At 38.9% G+C, this 23,372-nt stretch overlaps 1 protein-coding gene across 2 annotated transcripts in view; it reads left to right on the top strand.

Moving 5' to 3' along the window:
* The window catches only part of FAF1 (Fas associated factor 1), a 241,721-nt gene that overhangs the window by 102,663 nt on the left and 115,686 nt on the right, over positions 1–23,372 (top strand). For both annotated transcript variants that reach the window (XM_063427802.1, XM_063427801.1), the window contains exon 7: positions 5,820–5,925. In XM_063427802.1, the coding sequence (XP_063283872.1) occupies positions 5,820–5,925 (106 nt within the window). The remainder of the gene's footprint in view (positions 1–5,819; positions 5,926–23,372) is intronic.

The following is a 23,372-nucleotide window of genomic DNA, read 5'->3' as shown; positions in this document are numbered from 1 at the left end:
CATTCTTTGTGTTGAGCTATTTCTATTGATTTTGTTTGATTTGTTTACTGCAAACAGCTGAAAGTCTGTACATTTAGACAATAAACCTGATTTGTAATATGGGTGGAATCATTTTGATTACAACTGTTTATTACCAGGGCATTGATGCAAGAGAAAGGAGTACACATATGCTGGGCCGCCATGGCTTCAAAACATTCCAAACTATTTATTTACAAAAAGTCCCATAGACTTTAACAGTATCTTCTGTAGATTAATTATTTGGAATTTTTTTCTATCACAATGTAATCATTTAAATAGCTTATTAAAGCAAGGCCAAAGTCTGTTCTGAAAGTTTTTTGTATTTTGACAGTTCTGAAATTTGGCACCTTTTGTTTTTTGTTGAAAAATTAAATCTCCAATGACACTTTGTGACACTTCCACTTTATAGGGACACTGTAGGCATCCAGACCACTTCAGCTAATTGAAGTGGTCTGGGTGCTGTGTCCCTATTGCACTTAGCGCTGCAATGTAAAACATTACAGTTCCATAGAGACTGCAATGTTTACATTGAAGCTCTAAGTCTGCCCTCAGTGGCTGTCCACCATAATCCAAATAGACCTGTGGTCCGTTATCTGACGCTGGACATCCTCACGCTCTGCACGAGTGCCTCCAGTGTCAGATTTTCCATATAGGAAAGCATTGGTTAATGCTTTCCGACGAGGAAATCCTAATGTGAGCAAGGCCATTGTCATTTTGGAGATGCTTAATGAAGCAGTTTTGGTGTATAGAACATGCCCCTGCAGCCTCACTGCTTAATCCTCTGCCATTTAGGAGTTAAATCCCTTTGTTTCTGAACCCTAGTCACACCTTCCTGCATGTGACTTGCACAGCCTTCCATAAACACTTCCTGTAAAGAGAGCCCTATTTAGGCTTTCTTTATTGCAAGTTCTGTTTAATTAAGATTTTCTTATCCCCCTGCTATGTTAATAGATTGCTAGACCCTGCAAGAGCCTCCTGTATGTGATTAAAGTTCAATTTAGAGATTGAGATACAATTATTTAAGGTAAATTACATCTGTTTGAAAGTGAAACCAGTTTTTTTTTCATGCAGGCTCTGTCAATCATAGCCGGGTGAGGTGTAACTAGGGCTGCATAAACAGAAACAAAGTGATTTAACTCCTAAATGACAGTGAATTGAGCAGTGAAATTGCAGGGGAATGATTTATACACTAAAACTGCTTTATTTAGCTAAAGTAATTTAGGTGACTAGTGTTCCTTTAAGTTTGCTTTACTCTGTCTCCACAGTGGCTCCAAATATGTAGGAGCCATTGAGTAAAAAAAACAAAAGCCATCAAAACACAAAGTGAGAGAAACGATCTGCCAACTTGAGAGTAATGATCCGCTCGAATCTCATATATAAGAATATTATTGTATAATACCCACAAGTGTATATAGAATTCCAGTGATGTATAGTAAAAGCCATGTATCCAGAGCCGTTGAGTAACATTTCATTTCTCTTCACTCTGTTGTTCTTTAACCCCTTAAGGACACATGACATGTGACATGTCATGATTCCCTTTTATTCCAGAAATTTGGCCCTTAAGGGGTTAAAATTGCAATATTGGCACCTGTATAGCTTTGAAAATGTAACTTGGCCATCATAGCCTCTCTGTTAACTTTAGAATGTGAAATCTTTAAAATCTGCATAATACCTTCAATTATAACAGGAAAAGTTTTTCAGATTACAAATCGAATGGATTTTTTTCTGCAACTTTAGATATTTAGTTGGTTCATTGAATACAAATAGTATTTCTTTTCTGATAAAAAAAAATATGCATACAGTCACCACCAGGAGGCGCACTTCTATTGCTTTAAACACGCTGTTCACCTAATTGTTAACTTAATTGCATAAATGTATCAAGGACTGTGATAATTTGTTTTAAAGTTCCAGTGTAGCCCGCAGCAGCGTAAGCAAACAGATATAGGATGAGAGGCAATTTTGGGCATACAGGACCTTGATCTTGCTGATCAACGCTCCGTATTTTATGTAGCCAGTTTGAGAAATACGTTTAACTGATAAGCATTTGATATCGTGGTCTTTCCCACTCCAGTGAAATTATTGCAAAACTTACCAAGAATAAATTTGTAAATGTCCATATCTAAATGGCAGTCTTTTACTTCAGAGTATGCAGGTTTAAAAAGTCTATGCAAAAACACCTGCATATTACAATGTGTTTCTGGTCAATGATACTTTGGAACATTTAGTTTAAAAACCAAAAACAAACCTGTGTTTAAAACAGCATCCATCCTTTGCTAAGGGTATGTGCTGAAATGCAGTATGGAGTCTGAAGCACGATGCCTCTCTGTGTTCATTTGCATGTCAAGCTGGGAACCCTGCGATAGGTAGGGAAGAGATGTGCAGGTGATGTTTAACAGTAAAAAAATTTGAAATAAAAGTTATGTATTTATTTATTTTTTTATTCTTATGTTGGCAGCGAAATACGTAACTTGCATTACCTGCAGAACCTGATTGGCCGTGACTTTAAACCTTTCTCTTTTAATATGCTATTAAGCTGTACTACGTTTGAGAGTTTTTGTTCTTAAAACTCAAGTTTAGCAGCCCCCAGATAAACGTTAATTCCACATTGATATAATCTGCTCCCAGTTTGAGGATAAGGTAAGTTTGAAAACCAATATCTCCGTTCTATAGATTAACCATTGTTTGCAAAATAAATACATTTGCAACACACTAATTAAAATTTCACCACAAAATAGTGAAGCTTTAAAAAAAAAAAAAAAACCAAAAAACCCCCATTCATTATTAAACCATAAAACGGTTATTTTGACATGAAGATTTTTACCTACTTTATTTACAATGGTTTACAATTTGTGTAAAACTACAGGAAGCAATGTAGTGTTTCTGTTTACCTGCCATCAAACTGTAATCTTACGGGACGATTTAAAATACATTGAAAGGAATTGTTCTATTCATTCTCGATTAATGTATCCATTTCGCTTTGTTTATTAAGGCCCATCTGGGAATTAAATATTGCCGCCATAGTAATATGGCTAACGCTGCATTAAATACAAAATGACATTAACACATGCAGAAGCCCCACATTAATCTAATTCCGATTTTATTGCAAGTTTTCCGGATTGGTTTGTTTATGTAATGGATCTCCTCGGTCCGTGCCCAAGTCTTTCAGTGAGATTAGTATTCAAAGCTTTGCTCCGTAGCCCATAATGCACAAATGATAGCATTTCTGCATTGTGCGGACCCCAGAGGGTTGCATACATGCCAGATTTTTAAGTGACTGCTGTTTGAAGCAAATGTAGAATGTTCCCAGCATTAGCTACAACAAACATTACATTTACATATTGATTTCTTATTTTGTGTTAATGTAAATAAGCTGTAATTACAGTAAATGTAGTGTGTGGCTGACATGAGCCTGTATAAATCTGCAAGCTTAAAAATGGGAAATTTAATTGACAGATTTGCAATGTTTAATTTAAAATCCCGAGGTACTTAAAGAAATAAAGAACTTGCACGCACACACATTTTTTTTCTCTCTCCATTTCTTTTTTCCAGATCTAAGTCACCAAACGCATAATTTTGTAATTTTTTTTTTTTTAATTTAAATTTATATATTGTTTAATTTACATTTATTTACTTTTTTTGTTCATGGTTTGGCTTCAGCAAAAAAATAAAATGGATTGTTCATGGGGAATTCCTTTTAGATGTAGTGATCTAAGATAAAGTTGCGCTTAGAGCACATTGATTGGGGCCACTTGCCTGCTTGAATTCTAGTGAACTAAGGGAGAAACTGGATGTAGACATGCTTACCTGAAGCTGTCCTATGAAAAAGCCGCCATCTTTAGATCCATCTGCCAGGAGCTGCGTATCTATGTTGCACCCACTCTCACAATGCTCAAGAAGATGCCTGGGAATTGACACTGCTATTCTTATGGCATCTTTTATTTGGGTTGGATTTCCAATTAAACGCCAGCACAGTCAGGAGAAAGAATTTTCCTCATGAAATCTATCTATCTGGAATACTCAGAACTCACAGGGTGGTGAGAGAGCCACTTTTATTGCTTGCATCCTGATGAGTAATTACACAGACAGACATGAGCGCCTGCCCCAAATAGTACATGATCTCTATTGATAATGCTGATTTCCACTTCCACTTTATCATTGTCCATTTACTACCACCTAAGTCGTAGTGATGGTTAATGCAGGAGTGTTACTTTGTCATTATCAATGGGGCTGAGGAGGATACAGTCTCTGGATGCTGGTGAGACCCCTGGTTTTCATCATTGCCCCCCACCCCCGCAAACTGTTTTGGGGGCATGGTGCCCAGAGACTCTTGGCAATATAATCACTATGCAGAGCTGTAATAATGTATTCAGCTGTAGTGGTTACGTACCATTCAATCCCCCTTTATGGGAGTGACCAGATACCACTACAAGGTTACTGCTGACTGCTGAAGATCATATCTTCAATTTGCACTGATATGCGGTCCTTAGTTTAGGGTCAGGGTGCCACCAGGTACTGCACCCTGCACCAATGGATATTGGACTGCTAATTTTGTCTTCTCAAATCACTGTGCCCTGAAAACTGCTGCTGGTTAGCTTCTCTGATATATACTCGAAAACTGCTCATGTTTTATTTCATCTATATGACGTATTAGCACTTGTAAAAGGAATATGAACAGTAGTGAGAAAGCATTTGTACTTGTATATCTAGTGCTGACATATCAACATGTTCAAACGTCTTCTACAGTAAGTCCAGCTCGATTCCACATATCCTTGCAGGATAAAGGTTTATGGTATCTTGCCCCCACAGACCAGAGAGAGGATTCTACGTGGCAGAGCCTCTTCTTGCTCTCGGAGGAAGTGTTGGCTACTGCTAATCATAAAGGGATGCTATTGGCACCCTGACCACTTCATTTCAATTAAGTGGTCTGGGTGCACAGTCCCTGAATGTTGCAATGTAAAAGAATGCGGTTTCAGAGAAACTGCAATATTTATATTGCGATGTTAAGACTGCCTCTAGTGGCTGTGTTACAGAAAGTTACTATAGGCGCTTCCTGCTGTTTCATGGACTTTAACACCGTAAAACAAAGCTGGATGTCCTTATGCTATGCATGAGGACATCCAATGTCTTCAAATACCCATTAAAAATGCTTTGATTCAATGCTTTCCTACAGGGTCTGCCTAATGCGCGCGGTGCTTGCCGCACGTGCACGTGCATGTTCGGTTTCCACTCTGCACAGACATCGGTGGAGCCAGGTCTGAGGCACCAAGGCACTGCAATAAAGTGTTTTTTAAAAAATATTTTTAACTCTTTATGGTAGTAAGAGGGAGGGCAGGTGGAAGTGGCACTATAGTGTTAGGAATACAGCTTTCAACAGTTTAAAAGGAGATACTGACAGGGAGATATATAGAGATACATAATACATTATTTATTTATTTTTTAAATCGGGTTCTGTTCCATCACGTGATGCCCATGTAATACCTAAATATAATTCTAGTTTGTTAGCTTGCATTTAGTGTTATTTGTTTACTAGTGAGCAGGTTAAATATGCAGCACCAATTACTGCCTTGTCTACAGACATAACGAGTTTACCTGGCTAATAACTGAGCCTTAGTAATGATTTCGGTAATTTCTACGTGTGTGTTCTCTATCTTTGGTCAGTACAGTAACAGATCTGTTTATGTAGAATGTGTGCCTGGACTTGCCTGTATGAGAGTCAGGACCCTCCCAAAGGGGTCACAGCTCTGAAGAAACAAGTTGCTACATGTTTTCGTTGACTTCCTGTCTCTATTTTCTGCCCTCAGCACCCTGCAGGAGTCATTAAATCAGACCTACTTGCTGATCATCACACACCGCGAGGTCCAGAGGGAGTACAGCCTGCACTTCTCCGGGAGCTGCACTATACAGGAGGTGAGTGAGGTGTGGCAGAGAGTGAGTTGTTTGACACTTTTCCTGCCTCTCAGGACTTGTAACAATAATAACCATCTGAACAAAATGATTTCTCCTTGTGACATGTGTGCAAGCACCACCAAGATCCAAAACAAAGTGGCATAATGAGGAAAATTGATGTTTCGAGATGAACACAATTTTTCAGTCCAGAACAAAAATAGAGGCTTGGCTCAAAAAAAGGGGGAAAAAAATAAACCACATATAAATTTACAGACACTCCTCCCTTACCGACCGGGTCCGTTCCTACGACCCGGTCGTAGAACTAATTGGTCGGTAAGCGATTAGTTAAGGTATACCCTGCTCTGGTGCGTTTGTGTATGTTCAGGGAAGTTTCCCTGAACATAGACATGCGCTCCAGAGCAGGGAATCCCCGCGATGGCTTGCACTTACGCTTGGTCATGAGTGCAAGCCGTCATAAAACAGGTAGGTCGCTAAATGAGGACCACCTGTATATGTTATAATCTCAATATATCTCAATATATATCGGCTTCTGTTTTCTGAAATCACGCTGCAGATAGAAAATTTCACATTACAATTTCACACGATCCTCTGTTAGTATAAAATTGTCGAAGTAGGCGAGAACAAGAGGAATGTACACAACAGCGCTCTAAAATGTCGATAACCGAAGAAGGGCAAAGTACTAAAAGTGGCGCAGTCGCCGTGAAAACCATTGGAAGGTCATTGCCAACTCTGGTGGTTTCCAAGGTGATGGCTCATTTTACACCATATTACCCTATAGTTTTTATTAGTGACCTTTTTAAAAACAAATTCTGCATTGCGTCAAAGGATCCCGGGTAATAAGTTGTTTGCGTGCTATGCCCTGTCTGTAGCTTCTCAGAACACACTTGGAATATCAGAGTTTATTTTTTAAGGCAAAATAAATAAACAGATGTATTTAAAAAAACTGAAAACATTCAATAAAAAATGTCATATCTAGCTTAAAAGAATGAAATGGTATATTTATTATCATGGCATACACCCTGTCATTGTTCTGTAAGGGTTACATTTGGTAAATAACACTAGCTTTACTGCTATCTATCCACACATGTTTATCACGCATTGTCTGCCTATTTTTGCTTCTTGATTTACTAAAACAGTTCTTGTACGATCATCATTGTTAGTGGAGCTGTATACTCATTGTAACATTGTAACCTGGGAAAGTGATGCATTTAGCCACCAGAGGGCTCCCTTGCCTGAGAAGCTTCAGAAGAGGCTTGTCTGTATTTCCAAATTAGCTCCTGCAATATAAACAGGGCCGAGTATAATGGCCGGGATATTGTTTGATCATGAGATAATTGGCACATTGTAGGGAGGAGACTGAATTCCACCCTTTTAAATTAAACACAGAGATTTAAAAAGATATAAAATATTCATTAATGTTTAGTGATTATAAAATAGAGGCACATATTTATCTTGCCATTATTACTGTTTCGATGGGGGAAATACTGCAAATATATCTAAAATGGAGTTGGCCATTCTGACAATTTGAAATGTTTAAGCAGTGTTAATGCAATCTACTCACTCATGATATCCTATGCAGAAAGATTCAAAATGACTACATCAATTATTAAAAAGGTGAAATTAATATTCCTGAAATGTCTTCTCGCTCTGTGCCTGAGTGTAACTGTCTCCCAGCCCCAATCTGTTTGGATAGTAAAATATACATGGAAAACACAGGCCAACGAATATTCCTGACCCTTGCTTTTCCCAATATGGAAGGCAAAATTGCTTTTTAAACCCTTTCAGTTCTGAGTGTTTTCCTGCTACAGATGTATCTGTTATTAGCCGGTGCTAAAAACCTCAATTATCATGAAGTTTATATAGAAAGCACGGACATCATCTTAATTTTCTCATATGGAACAATTCTAGGGCTGTCATTTTTTAAATCAAGATAACTAGGCTGCTCGTCCCATTTTTATACTTTTTACATAATGCTTAGAATAATAAATATAAATTTATCCAAAGCTGTATTGGTCATCTTACCTTGTATCTAGACCGTTTCACAGACCTGCTATCTGGCGATAGTGTTGAAAATTGCGCAAGATAGCCGAACCACACGCAAAACATATTGCTGGTTCTTGGGTCCATACACCCTTCAACCCTTCACTTTACTGCGTGTTTTTTTGCCAAGTGTAGATTTGTTGTTTTTGGAGTTTTTTTTAAATACTAAAGTTTGTTTTATTTTTTTATTTTACATTATGGATCACTTTATAGTCTTCTATAGTGCCTCCTCCAGACCTGCTCTCTTGTAATGAATTTTTCACATCATAATTTTTGATATCTGTATACTAATAGTGCACTTATTGACATGCATCTGAGTTGAAAGTAAATATGTGCCTAAAGAAAAATGATCCAAGCCACACACCATCATTTTTTGTTTTGCGTGACAATCTGCATCACTTTGGAAATTAAAAAAATATATATATTTTTGCTTTCATTATTGAAAGTCAAAAAATACAAATGCCTCTAACTCGTCATAGTTACCTAACCATAGCTCTACTGAGCTGATGTGCAAACTTCACCCAGTATGCAGGAATTGTGCTCAGCGCAAAGGAACTGTATTTCTCTTCAAAGCTTTCTACTGTCTGTGGCTAAAACTCCTTGAAACCTACAAGAGTTATTTATTAAAAGCCAATTTCGATTGCTTTAAACATTGGATTGCAAAAGTTGGTTATAAAATGCTTAATTCTATAGCTTGGCTGTAGTCACAGCTTGGCCTCTTAGCCTAAATTCTGCAATTCCGTATTAATTTACCGTATATACTCGAGTATAAGCCGAGTTTTTCAGCCCATTTTTTGGGCTGAAAAACCCCAACTCGGCTTATACTCGAGTCAGAGTCTGTATTATGGCAATTTGCATTGCCATAATACAGACTGGGGGGAGAGGGGGGCTGTCAGAGCTGTACTTACCTTTCCTGCAGCTCCTGTCAGCTCTTTCCTCCTCCGCGCCGTCCGTTCAGCACCTCGGTCAGCTCCCAGTGTAAGTCTCGCGAGAGCCGCGGCTCTCGCGAGACTTACACTGGGAGCTGACAGAGGGAGCTGCACAGACCGCGCGGAGGAGGAGAGAGCTGACAGGAGCTGCAGGAAAGGTAAGTACAGCTCTGACAGCCCCCCTCTCCCCCCCACTGAACTGCCACTGGACCACCAGGAAAGGAGAGCCCCCCTCCCTGCCATATATCAAGCAGGGAGGGGGGACGAAAAAAAAGAATATAAATAAAATAAGAAATAAAATAATTAAAAAAAAATTAATAATAAAAAAAGGGGTATAAGGACCACTATGGGAGGGGGGGGGGGTATAAGGACCACTATGGGAGGGAGTGGGTGGGTTAAGGACCACTATGGGAGGGAGGGGGGGTATAAGGACCACTATGGGAGGGAGGGGGGTATAAGGACCACTATGGGAGGGAGGGGGGGATAAGGACCACTATGGGAGGGAGGGGGGGATAAGGACCACTATGGGAGGGAGGGGGGTATAAGGACCACTATGGGAGGGAGGGGGGTATAAGGACCACTATGGGAGGGAGGGGGGGATAAGGACCACTATTGGAGGGAGGGGGGTATAAGGACCACTATGGGAGGGAGCGGGTGGGATAAGGACCACTATGGGAGGGATGGGGGTGGGTTAAGGACCACTATGGGATGGAGGGGTGGGATAAGGACCACTATGGGAGGGATGGGGGTGGGTTAAGGACCACTATGGGAGGGAGGGGGGGGGGTAAGGACCACTATGGGAGGGAGGGGGGGATAAGGACCACTATGGGAGGGAGGGGGGGATAAGGACCACTATGGGAGGGAGGGGGGGAATAAGGACCACTATGGGAGGGAGGGGGGTATAAGGACCACTATGGGAGGGAGGGGGGTATAAGGACCACTATGGGATGGGGGTGGGTTAAGGACCACTATGGGAGGGAGGGGTGGGATAAGGACCACTATGGGAGGGATGGGGGTGGGTTAAGGACCACTATGGGAGGGAGGGGGGGGGGGTAAGGACCACTATGGGAGGGAGGGGGGGATAAGGACCACTATGGGAGGGAGGGGGGGATAAGGACCACTATGGGAGGGAGGGGGGGAATAAGGACCACTATGGGAGGGAGGGGGGTATAAGGACCACTATGGGAGGGAGGGGGGTATAAGGACCACTATGGGAGGGAGGGGGGGATAAGGACCACTATGGGAGGGAGGGGGGGATAAGGACCACTATGGGAGGGAGGGGGGGATAAGGACCACTATGGGAGGGAGGGGGGGATAAGGACCACTATGGGAGGGAGGGGGGGATAAGGACCACTATGGGAGGGAGGGGGGTATAAGGACCACTATGGGAGGGAGGGGGGATAAGGACCACTATTGGAGGGAGGGGGGTATAAGGACCACTATGGGAGGGAGGGGGTGGGATAAGGACCACTATGGGAGGGAGGGGGGGTATAAGGACCACTATGGGAGGGAGGGGGGGGGTATATGGACCACTATGGGAGGGATGGGGGGGGATAAGGAACACTATGGGAGGGAGGGGGGGGATAAGGACCACTATGAGAGGGAGGGGGTGGGATAAGGACCACTATGGGAGGGGAGGGGGAAGTAGGAACCACTAGGGGAGGGGTGAGTCAGGACCACTGGGGGGGGGAGTGAAGGAACACGGGGGTGGGGAGGTAAGGACCACTGAGGGAGGAGGAGGGGAAGTCAGGACATATGGGGGGGGGGCGGCAAAATTTTTTTTGCCTACGGCGGCAAATATCCTTGCACCGGCCCTGCACACACTGCATTCACACACTGCATTCATGCACACACACACTGCATTCATGCACACACACACTGCACTCATACACACACTGCATTCATACACACACACATACGCACACACTGCATTCATTATACACACACTGTAAATAAATATTCAATTAATATATTTTTTTTAGGATCTAATTTTATTTAGAAATTTACCAGTAGCTGCTGCATTTCCCACCCTAGTCTTATACTCGAGTCAATAAGTTTTCCCAGTTTTTTGGGATAAAATTAGGGGCCTCGGCTTATATTCGGGTCGGCTTATACTCGAGTATATACGGTAGCTCAAATTCCTATTTTATGTAAATGAACCATTATGACAAGACAACTGTTTGGAAAATATGGGCCAATAAAGTTATCTTACGGGCAAAACAAATTCAATCCCATGATCACAAACCATTAACTAAACTACACATTGCCTCTATATGTGGGTGTTATAACACGTTTTTAGTATGTGTTTTGACATCTCTGATAACCTCTTATAGAAACAGTGATGAGACTATAGATCTGTTCTATTTTTTACTATTAAGGTGAATATGCATAAAATGCTAATGATTTAAGAGTTACATTTTGGGAATCCAGCTGTTCCTAGTCCAGAAATATGTAGAAACCATAGCTAGTGACCAAAGGGCTCTCTTTTTTTTTCCTTTTAAGTTCATCGGTGACATATAAATGTCATGTCTAGCTAAATTGACTTACTAGTTTTAATTATTAGCCAGATGGGAATCACTATTTTAATGTCAACACTTATTGAGAAATACATACACCGCATTCATTCAGAGCCCTGAAGTCAATATGTGGCACCCTGGCTGAAAACCAAAATCATTGCGTCTATTCCCAAATAGAAATTCAGTTTAATGTTTTGTCATAATCTGATTTTGATATCCGTCCCAAATGGACCAGAATTGTAATCCTTAAACTTGACTGGTTAGTGCAAAGATTGTTTAAAGATTCAAGGTATCTCTTTATTTTACAGAACTCTTTGTAAATCATAACAAAAAAATTCCTTTCTTAACAGTGTTCAGGTGTTTAAAGACCAAAAAAAATGCTATTATGTGTGTTTGTACAGGTTAGACTTGTGCATTTGGATTTGACTGATTTGAGACATGTCCAAATTTTAGCTTATTGGCAATTTTCTCACTTGATCTATGAACCAAATTGTGGGAAAATGCTCCTCTAAGTGGACAAAATATATAAACATCCGTTATATCTTGTATATTTGCATTCAGGACCAATTTCGCATCCTTTTTGGTTTGTCCGAATGTTTCCCTGAATATTTATTCATGGGTAATGTTCGAGCGAGCCAAACGCTCACAGGAACAAGCGTCTGATATTCCAAACGTAATTTCCATTTCGGAAAAAATGTATTTGGACCAAACCATTCTGCCATGCCATAGGGCATATTATAGAAATGCCATTAAGGGGTTCTGGTGACCTCATAAACTAGAATACTGAAGTGCAAGTGACTCATATAGTGTTTTAATATTATTATTTTTTTTTTTTACCCGAAATCAGCTTGACTGCAAGAAATGCATGTAGATAATTAGATGCTGTGAAATGTACCACACAGACACATAGTTAATCATTAAACAGGAACTTGTAGGGAACTGACAATGGAATGTATAACTTAAAGGACCACTATAGGCACCCAGACCACTTCAGCTCAATGAAGTGGTCTGGGTGCCAGGTCCCCTTAGTTTTAACCCTCAGAGAAACTGCTATGTTTCCAATGCAGGAAGCCTCTAGTGGCTGTCTTCCTGACAACCACTAGAGGCTCTTCCGCAATTTACACGGACCTCCAGCGTCAAAAAATATCCCCATAGGAAAGAATTGAGTAATGCTTTCCTATGGGCAGGTTTGAATGCGCGCATCTCTTGCTGCATTTGGCTCCACTCGGGCGCTGACGTCGGTGGGGGAGGAGAAGTCACCAGCGTGAGGGAGCAGCGGTGCTGAAATAAAGTAAGTGGCTGAAGAGGGGTTTTAACCAAGTTTGTTTTCCTGGCACTTTAAGGTCCAAATAGCCCAACGGAACCTGGAGATTTAAAGAATAATCGTATAGATAATTTTGGATATAGATATGTGTATATATATATATATATATATATATATATATATATATATATATATATATATATATATATATATATATATATATATATATATATATATATATATATATATATATATATATATATATATATATATATATACACACACACACACACACACGCACGCACAGAAAGCTCAGCACTTTATCCCCCAAAAAAGAAATCCAAAAGTCACCTGCCTGTGTGCTATTCGCAAATATATAAACAATGGGATGCACTCACAGGCCTTTACTACGATGTTTTATTTACAGTGTTGTATCCATATAAATTGATACAATAAATTGACATTTTGACCCAATTGTTTTTCTCAAGATCATAGACATATGGATATTTTACAGTAAATAGAATATTGCATTGAAGAACTGTGAGTGCATCCCTTGTTTTCAATGTGTATGTATACGTGTGTTTGGTTTTATATATTTATAGATCTATATCTGCTGAAGCATCTATTAGCATGAGGTTGTCTTGCACTATATCCGAGTGATATAGGTTTGCTTCACACAATATGACATTATCCCATCTTACAGGTGATCACAGCTTCAGTGAAGGCTGGACCCTCTACCGTAAAATAACATATGATGTATTGTATATGTGATATTTACGTGGAAAATGAAAGTCTGGGCAATAATCTTGGATTAATCCCTTTGCAGCCGCAGCGCTGGTAAAGTGTTCCTTTCTGAGTTCTATCCTAGTGGCTTTTGGATTTTACAATCTGTGTTCACACAACCCATGTTTCCATGTACATCTTGGAGTCTAGATGTTGGCCACGGGCTAAAATCTGGACGCTAATGGAATTCTTTATGGCACACATTTTCTTGTATCTGTGTGCACTTTGCCTTTCTAATAATTTCCTTAATTAACTTTATATGTCTGTGCACCCACATATAGAATAAATTATTAAACGTTAAGATAAATCATTGTTTAACCAGCATGACAAGTCAGTGGAATGTTGCTAATTGCCACTAAAGTAATATTACGTAACTTGCATGTTCTTCATGTTCTGAAAATTCCTGCGTTTCTACACTGTTGTATTCTAAACAAAATGACTGTTTATCCATGCTGATTATAAACGCAGTAACACACAAGTATTCCTTCCCATGGTGCAACTTAATGATTAGGCATACTTAACCCCTGCAGTCCCACCATTTTTATTTCTTCTCCCCAATTGCATTCTTTAAAAAAAAAAAAAAAAAAAGTGGGTTAAAAATAATGTATTACAATATAAAAGTTCCATGCAAAGTAATGATCAATGCTAAAAATAAAAGGCAGCGATGGAATAATTGCATTGGTGACCAGTACTGTAATAATCCTGCTTAACAATATGTACTTGACAAGTTGTAATCGTGCTAATTGAAGAGACTAATTCACACTCGCTTCATTCTATTCAAAGATGGAATCGGCAGCTTGTTTTGCTTTTCACCAGATGGTCGTGATGATCACCTACTGAGCACTTTAAGTGCTTTGCAGGGATTACAAAGGCAGTGGGCTGAACTCATCTCAAAATGATTTGAGAGGGGCGAGGAGAGAGAAAGTGAAGTGTAAGGGGAGGTGGCTTGGGAGCTCAATGGATTTGGTACAACTAAATTAATTCTAGAGTGGTCATTACACACCAAGCCCCTTTTGAAAGCATTCTCCCCCTTGTTTGTTCTGTAGCAATGAGAAAGTGATGGCAGGTTACTGCAAACAGAAATAAAGAAAAAGAGAGAGAGAATAAAAAAAAAAAAAAAAAGAAAGTTCTATGAAAGGGAGAAAAGGCTCCCAAAAGCCTTTCATATCATGTGTTGATTTTTTTTTTTTCTGTTCCAAAAGGTTTTTTATGTGCAAAATTTGCCAATTCGCAGAATGCCACTTGGACATATATTCTGATAAAGAGTTAACTCTCTAAGTGACAAGTTGGCTTTTTAAAACCAGACGCAAAGGGTTAAAACAGTCTGCATTTATACGGCAAGAGCAACAGTCGAGTTTCGTTCGATAAACGGCATCATTGTGTTCATCAGGAACTGTGCGTTTCTTATTAACGTGAATGTGACCCAGTCCTCGGTTTACGTTGTAGAATTCGAATATACTTTATCTGTTTTCTTTTTCAATGACTGAGTTCACATTCTGCTGGTAGATTATAAAAAGCCAGGTTTTAGTGTCCAGGTCAGTAGAAAGTAAAAATGCTGCTTGTTTTAATACTTTTTTTGTTTCTTCGCTTAAAATCTCTAAATATTTTGTTATAATATGAGTTGGAGTTGGTCTACTATGTCCACAAATCAGAATCTCTATACTATTGTTTCATTAAAGTGTCTTTGCATTTAAGGTTATGTTTATAAAGGCTTATTTAAGAGCAGACTTTCTGCCAAATTACCCTTCTATCATTTAGTATTATCATTTTTTGTTTTGTATAGTTTCACCCTTAACTGGTTAGAGTTGAGGAAGCGCCCCCCTACCACCTCACTTGTAAGGGACTTGTCTTCAACATACACATGTTGCACCAGATTTCTTCTGTTATACAAGGGACTTACAGGCAAATGTATAGTTACATTATTTTACTTTTAAGTTTCCTGCTCTGTTACCCAGTAATATAGACTTTGCCACCTTTAGTAGCCTATATTTAGTGGCATCTAAACTCTTCTTCTCACCTGGTATAGTTAACTTCTCTTTGCAGAAATGAGTTATGTGAATGATTTTGTTAATAAAAGTATATCAAACCAAATTAGACTATTTTCCACTTAGTTTCTGGAATTGTATGTTTTTTTTTTTTTTTTAAATACATTAATTCTACACCATGTTGTAGGAATGTAGGAAACCACTAGATGAAGATGTCAGCAGTCTAGAAAGCGAATCAACCTCAGTGACACGTAAAATATATTTTTTTAGTGAATCAAGTGTTTTTCTTAATCTCATGCCCTTTTGGTGGACTAAAACCCAAAGTATACAGCAAATCCCACATGCTCTCGAGATTTAGTGGGAGGAATGAACCGTATCTAAAACTTCACGTTGATGTATAACATCCACCTTTTCTTTTTCTTTTCCTTCAATATAATATGGAACTAAATTTATCATGTTCCCCAGGGAAACTCCCATTTTATCGGTTGCTTTCTTTATCAATTCTAAGCTCTTGGTGTCAGAAATAGTTTTTATTGAACATCTCTCGTCTGAAAGCTTCGCTAGTGTGCCATCGATGGTGTCATCGTTTAACCAAATTTCCCACCAAAGGAAAGAATCAACACGGGTGACACACGTCATCTGTACAGCTGTGCAAAACCAAACTATGTCAACAGCAGGTCTGACTGTTTGTTTATGGTGACATTAAATTCTTATAGATGTCTGCCTGACCTTAGATCATAACATTCTTAGTACTTGTAATTAGTTTGGACTTAAAATGGATGAATGTACAGCATCAAAGAAATCCGTTTCATATACATGAAGCTCACAAGATTTTATTTATTTTTTAATTGCCCGTATAAAATAGTAATAGCATAGTTTTTGCAGTAGTTTATTTTTGTAGTAAGTTAATTTAGTGTCTTCCTCACTTTCTGTCTCAGGCAATGTTCTTTCGTTAGAAATGATAAATGATACTCCGTGATGGGTCACTCAAGATTAACATTTTAAACATTTTAAAATTGAATGTTTAAAATGATATGAATTGTTACCATGATATGCTCACAAGTGTTGTAAGTTTGTGATATAATTATTAGTAATTATAAATGTTATAAAAGTTGGTCAAGGTAAGGGTATTTTAGTGGTTCATTGGTAATATATAGTTTTTGAATGTAATTAATTAATTCATTCCCCATTGTACAGCGCTACGGAATTTGTTGGCGCTATATAAATAATATAATAATAATTAATTGATACTTTCACAATTATTTTTATTACACCTGCACTGCCGCCATAAATTAATTTCAAGCTTTTTATTATTTTTTTAATTTCCTACATGCTGAATCTTCAGACAAATACATTTCCTGCTACATTTAAGAAATATATATTTTTTGATCAATTCTGTATATGTACAAAGTCAAAAGCTTACTAGTTATGGTTCAAAATGATAATTATAAAAAGTTATTGCGCTAAAAAAATATTCTTATTGGGTTGGTTAGTGAAAAATGAACAAAAAGCTTTTAATTTCTTGAATTTTCTATTTGCGACTGAATGCAATCTTTTTTTTTTTTTGAAAATATGAAAATGTATTTCCCACAATTTGAAAAGTATAGATTAAAAACCATAATGATATTAAAGTATATCCTGCAATTTGTAATAAAAAAATGTATATGTAGATACATAGCGAGAGTGTGTATATATATATATATATAATTTCCTTTCAATCTGTACTTCATGTTAATACTTTTAAGATTGATGAATCCAAGAAAGTATGTGTTTTTGTTTTTTGTGTTTTATTGTTTTTTTTTTTGAGTAAAATTTTTGATTTTGTTTAGAGATTTCAAAGATCAGTAAAACTAGGATTAGAATATACTGGCAATTTGTTTAGGAAATATAGAGTTGCGTTTCTACTTGTTATGTTTATACAGATGCTCTGAAACGAAATAAATAAATACAAATAAAATACACACCACTATTGAAGTTACAAAACACACACAATGACAAGCTACCAATGAGTTTACTCGTTACTTTATTGGCATAACGTGTAACATGCAAGCGACACCCATTGCATGAGCCCTTTGGCAGAATTGAAACTCTGGCATATGTTTCTATGAGAACCTTACTCAACATGTATCCTCTGTCCCGAGAAAAATAAATCCCCATTAATGTTTCAGAGAAGCTTGCGAATCTGTGTAGCAAACAATTGTTGTGAGTAGGAAATCATATGCCTGGATTTGTGTGTTTTTCGTGACCAGACACTGAAGTCCTGGATTTTTTTTACCCCCTACTTTTACAGCTGCAAGAGGGGGGGGTGTGTGGAAAGCATCTGTTCCCAGCCGAGCCGCCATTGTTTAGTCTTGACACTTACTTTTCCCTGATTCTTGTACCAGTCTCGGGATTAGATGCCACTGAGAAGAAATGTGTTTTAACTTGTCTCCAGTGCAGCTGTTCCCATATAAGGCATGGATAAAGCAGAGAGGGCAAAAGGAGACATCCTTGATCTGGGAGGGGGAAGTCATCCATCTAAGCCAGCGTACCATTGCTCTATATATTCCCCATCCTGAGGATGGAAACCTCTTGTTAGTTTGTTTATAGAAGGAATAGAATTTGCATTGTAATGTCCAGTTGAATCTCTTTAATGCTGAAGGGAAACAGGGCACAGTCTGTTATTCCCCAAACTATTCCTGACTTGTATGATATAAATTCACCCATATTCTTTTATTTTACAGTGCCAAATGTATTGTAACAATTTAATTTTAATTTTAATTTTTGGAGGTCATTTGGATTCTATATTTATAGAATCCTATATATATATATATATATATAAATAAAATAAATACCTGTCCGGAAAAAGTCCAGCCATTGTTAATATATTTATATAACGAAAAATGGTTTGTGCGACATCCGTGTAATCTGGCAGCCAAGGAGAGTGGACTAATGCATAAACAATGACAACTTCACTGTAGTAGTCAGGGCTGACTCTATACACCACTGAGTGATCATGTGTACGGTGTGGTTGTCGCATTCTAAATGACTGAGTGAGCAGAGCAACGATTCAGCATCAGATTTTGCGTTAAGCTTGAACATTCCACCGCAAAAAATATCTGGACAATGCAATGAGTGCAGCGCTAATAAAAGTGTGGCACAAACGCTATAAAGATGATCAAGAATCTGTTGAAAGATTTGTCGCCCTGCAACTTTTAGCTTTCCACTCAAACTAATATCACCTTTGAAAGTGAAGAGATTTCAGACAGTAAATTACATTTAGGTAAATACGACAAGTCAAGTGATGGGGATTTCAACAAAGGATTTTGCAGAGTTTTAAACAGTGGAAGAAATGCTGGGCGAGGCATCATTGTCCTATTTACAATGTTTCTTGTATCTTTCAGTAAATGTCTCTCTTTTTCATTTTACATGGCTGGATACTTCCAGGACAGACCTCGTATGTATGAATATATATGTGAACAGAAAGAAAGGGGAAGGAAACCGCGCCTTGAATATAAAGAGGTATACAAATAATATACGTACACAATGGTGGTCTCTATACAATTGACCTCAAAAGATACAGAATAATAGTGCAGTAAGTCAAGTACAGTGGGTATGTGAATGGATGCTTGAAGTAATTCACACTCACATTTCCCAGAGCTAACTAAGAGCTCAGCCGTTAGTACGCGTGGACGGAACAATTCCCGTCTAAGGATATGTGTATAACAGTAGATATCTTGGCCGCCTCAGGTAGATGTTATGTAAAGATAAAATTTTAAAATCCACTTGACGCGTTTCACCTGTCAAAAGGCTTCTTCAGAAGCGACACTTCTGAAGAAGCCTTTTGACAGGTGAAACGCGTCAAGTGGATTTTAAAAGACTTTATACATAGTATTTTATCTTTTTTATTTATTTTTGTTTAATAAATATCCTTGTTTATATATATTATTCGGATTCTATTTCCTACCTCCTGGTTACCATCCTGCTCCTTGGTGGGGACTATACCACCTACGCTATATAAACTAGAGCAAGTTCTGCTCTAGTAAATGTGAGTACGGAATTTTATTGTTATTTAATTTATCTATTTTACCAGTATATACTGCACCATTTGGATTTTTCTGTCTCTTTACATAACATCTACCTGAGGCAGCCAAGATATCTACTGTTTTACACATATCCTTAAACGGGGATTGTTCCGTCCACGCGTACTAACGGCTGAGCTCTTAGTTAGCTCTGGGAAATGTGAGTGTGAATTACTTCAAGCATCCATTCACATACCCACTGTACTTGACTTACTGCACTATTATTCTGTATGTTTTATCTTTTGAGGTCAATTGTATAAAGACCACCATCCCTACCATTGTGTACGTATATTATTTGTATACCTCTTTATATTCAAGGCGCGGTTTCCTTCCCCTTTCTTTCTGTTCACGTTATTTTTACAAGGTTGGGGTTCCTTGTATTGGTTACTGCTGCCTATTAACCATCATATAGTGAGCACCTAATCGATCTTCTTTGTACACATGAATATATATGTGTGCAAAGTAGAAGATTGGGGGTAACTTGTTATTAACTGGACGGACAGGATTACATGTCAGCCCTCTCCCAAAAGAAACCCAAATCCAAATACTAAACAAAAAGAATAAAAAAGAAAGTTATTATGCAAGTGAAAATACCCTTCTGTGATTTGTAAAATTCTATCTGTGGTTTGGTGACATGTCTTTGAAAGACGAAAAAATAATAATTTAACGTTTCAAATTGCCATTTTATTGTTGGTAAACTTCTCCGATTAAAGTGTGCCATTTGTTTCCCATGTAAGAGCTATAAGGACTATATTCTGTGCATGTTTGACAAACAGCCATTCCTTTGGAGGCTCATCAGATGTGTTTTCCAATAAGCAGGAAAGTATCGTACTCCGTTTGCAGTAATTATCAATGCGAAATTTTTAAACTAGAAGTATGGCTCATCGGGTAACACATGCTAAATGTCAATTATGAAACAACATTGGATTATCAATCAGACTCTGTGTTCCTCGAGAGGAACGTATTTTGTCTTTCAACCAAACTCAAATAGCAGACCTGACAGCTCCTATTTTGCAATTGTTGCTGTATGACGACGTAGGCTGCTGAGTGTTTTCTACCTCCATAGCAAAACAGCCATGATTTTTGACAGCCTGGACTCTGCCAAATTTTGTCCTTTTGTCCTTGTCCTTGTCCATCTTTTAATAAAGCTTTTTTGGCAGCAGTAGGCTACTGCTTTGTGTGACCACAAAAAATAGGGGTTTGTGGGTACTTTCCTTGTACAAGTGAAGCTTAAATCACAATCTATTTTTTTATTTCTTTGTATAATTGGTAACAACTGAGCGAAAAGCACAGATTTTTAGTCATTCCTTCGGTGTGGACTCTTACCGTAATGATAGTATGGGAAGTATTAAATGGGCTGTGGACCTTTCCATAATATTTGAAGTGCATCAGTCTATTGATCTTCGCATTGGCGAATTAACTACCAGTGTCGCGTTTAGCCAGCCGTAAATGGTTAACACTCTCAGATACATTCATATACCCATTCCCTGGCTTGCCTTCTCTTTGTCTCCTTTAGGAGGAGGGCCCCTAGTTAAAGATGTAAAACATGAATTTTTTGGTCCCAGTGCGCTTACACAGAGACTCACTGAGATTAGAGGGATCCCTGTTGTGCTACTAATGCTTCAGGGCATTCCTAGCTAGAGAAGCATGTGAAACTGGGCATGGGAGGAAGGAAGGATCTGCTTTACGTTTAGTTCTGGGTCACCGGATCCTAATGATAGATTAAACGGAGTCCTTGAAATAATGAAGAGGTTTGCACAGTGAGTAAGGCGAGCACCAAAAGTCCATGTTCTTTAACGGTTACTTTAAAGTTCTAGCCCCACCTGCTTTGTCTTCATACAGACATCTCAGAGCAGCTTAACTATGTGAAGAGTTTGTCAAGTTATGCGAAAAGTAAAATAAAAAAAAAAGTTTGAATGGGCTCTGTAAAGATGGCCGTCAAGCTTTTTAAAGGTGCCTTCTGTCTAGCCTAAAGTAGAATGTCATATTTCAACGTGCCCTGGTTAATTCAACACAATTAGGATCTTTTGGATTCTTGGTACTGGAGCCTTGTTACCTTGGGAAACACTGAAGTGTTCAAGACACGCTATCTTCAGGTCCTCATCAGAACAAGTTGCCGATTGCATTTTTTCAGAGCCCGTAGAAGCAACTAGATTAGTTTTTAGTGATTTCATGATTGGTAGTTATTCGGGTGGGGGGGGGGGGGGGGAATATTTACCCTGCTTCGACAAAGTTTGCAGAAGACATCTGCAGAAAAGCAAATGTATTTCTTAAAGGGATACTGTAGTACCAGGTTGTATTCCTGGCACTACCAATCCCTCTGCCTCGCGCCCTGCCTCCCCGGTAAATAAATGGTTAAAAACACTTTATTTACTTGTCCCTTTACTTTATTTTACAATGTCCCACGGCGCAGGGTCGAAGCTCCACCCCTTCCATCCTGTGACGAGTGGGGTCCAATGCCATGCATTAGACCTCCGCAAAGGAAAGCATTGAATCAATGCTTTCCTATGGGTAAATATCAGACGCTGAAGGTCCTCATGCAGAGCGTGAGGACGTCCGGCGTCCGATAACTGACCAAAAGTCTGTTACGATTCCGGAAGCGCCCCCAGTGGCTGTCTGATGGACAGCCACTGAAGGCAGACTTAGTGCTGCATTGTAAACATTGCAGTTTCTCTGGAACTGCAATGCACTAAGTGAAATAGGGACAGTGCACCCAGACCACTTTAATGAGCTGAAGTGGTCTGGGTGCCTACAGTGTCCCTTTAATGAAATACCGTAGTTGGTCTACTTTTGAATGGCTGTGGCTTTAAGTGGTCCTCAAATTTATAAGTGAGCCCCCACCTCCTGAGTCACTCATCTGGGCAAGTCCTATTACGTACCGTGTGAAAATTGATTTTCCATCCATTGTAACACAACTCTTCCCTACTGGCCAATTTTTATGTGCTGGTTAACTTGCTAATAAGAACTATTGAAGGGGATCAAATACAGTGAAGGGAATCTTGACAACTCACACTCATAATACTCACGGACTGTACTGATGACGTGTAAAACGAGTGTGTAATTTTTAAAGGGTCACTATATACACGCAGACCACTTTATCTTATTGAAGTGGTGTTGGTGCACTTTCACTGTCACTTAAGCCTTGCATTGCAGTTCTGTTTATATTGCAGGATCAAGGCAGCCTCTAGTGGCTGTCTACCAGAAACCTGTGGGGGGGACGGGGACGGGGACGGACAACACTTCCTGGTCTTTCACAGAGTTTTACTTCTTCTAAAACCCCATAGGAAAGCATTGAGACAATGCTTTATCTACGGGAAAGGCTTAATGTGCCTGCAGAGCTCGCCACACATGCGCTTTAGGTCCCCTCCATCAGCTGATGTTGACTGACAAAGGATTTGACCCACTGCTGAGGGACTTTGATGCTTGAATCGTGTAAGTTAAAAAAAAAAAAAAAGTGTTATTTTTGTTTGTCTTTAAAAACCTTTAGTTGCTTGTGGTGGGGGCGAGGGGGCACAAAGTGACCCTTTAGTGACAGAAATATATCTTTGCATTAGCAACAATAAAGTTTTCATTTAAAAGGTTACATGATGATTAAATTGTTATGAGACAAATCTGTCAGGGACTTGTTAGATCTTGGGTAGGTCCCTCGTTAACTTTTGGTGCAATAAGTGGATTAACTTAATATGAGTTAGTGAGGGTACTACCCATGTGTTAAATTGTCCTCAACAAATGAGACCTATCAGTTAGCAGTGTCATGAATGTGTGACGTAAGTGCATGCGTTTGTGTGTGTGTATATATATATATATATATATATATATATATAATTTCCAATTAATAATATTCCATGGATCAGTTTTTACACCCTCCC

Source organism: Pelobates fuscus, chromosome 7, assembly GCF_036172605.1.
Source record: "Pelobates fuscus isolate aPelFus1 chromosome 7, aPelFus1.pri, whole genome shotgun sequence".
In the NCBI taxonomy this organism is placed as follows: domain Eukaryota; kingdom Metazoa; phylum Chordata; class Amphibia; order Anura; family Pelobatidae; genus Pelobates; species Pelobates fuscus.
This window is presented reverse-complemented; position numbering and strand designations above follow the sequence as displayed.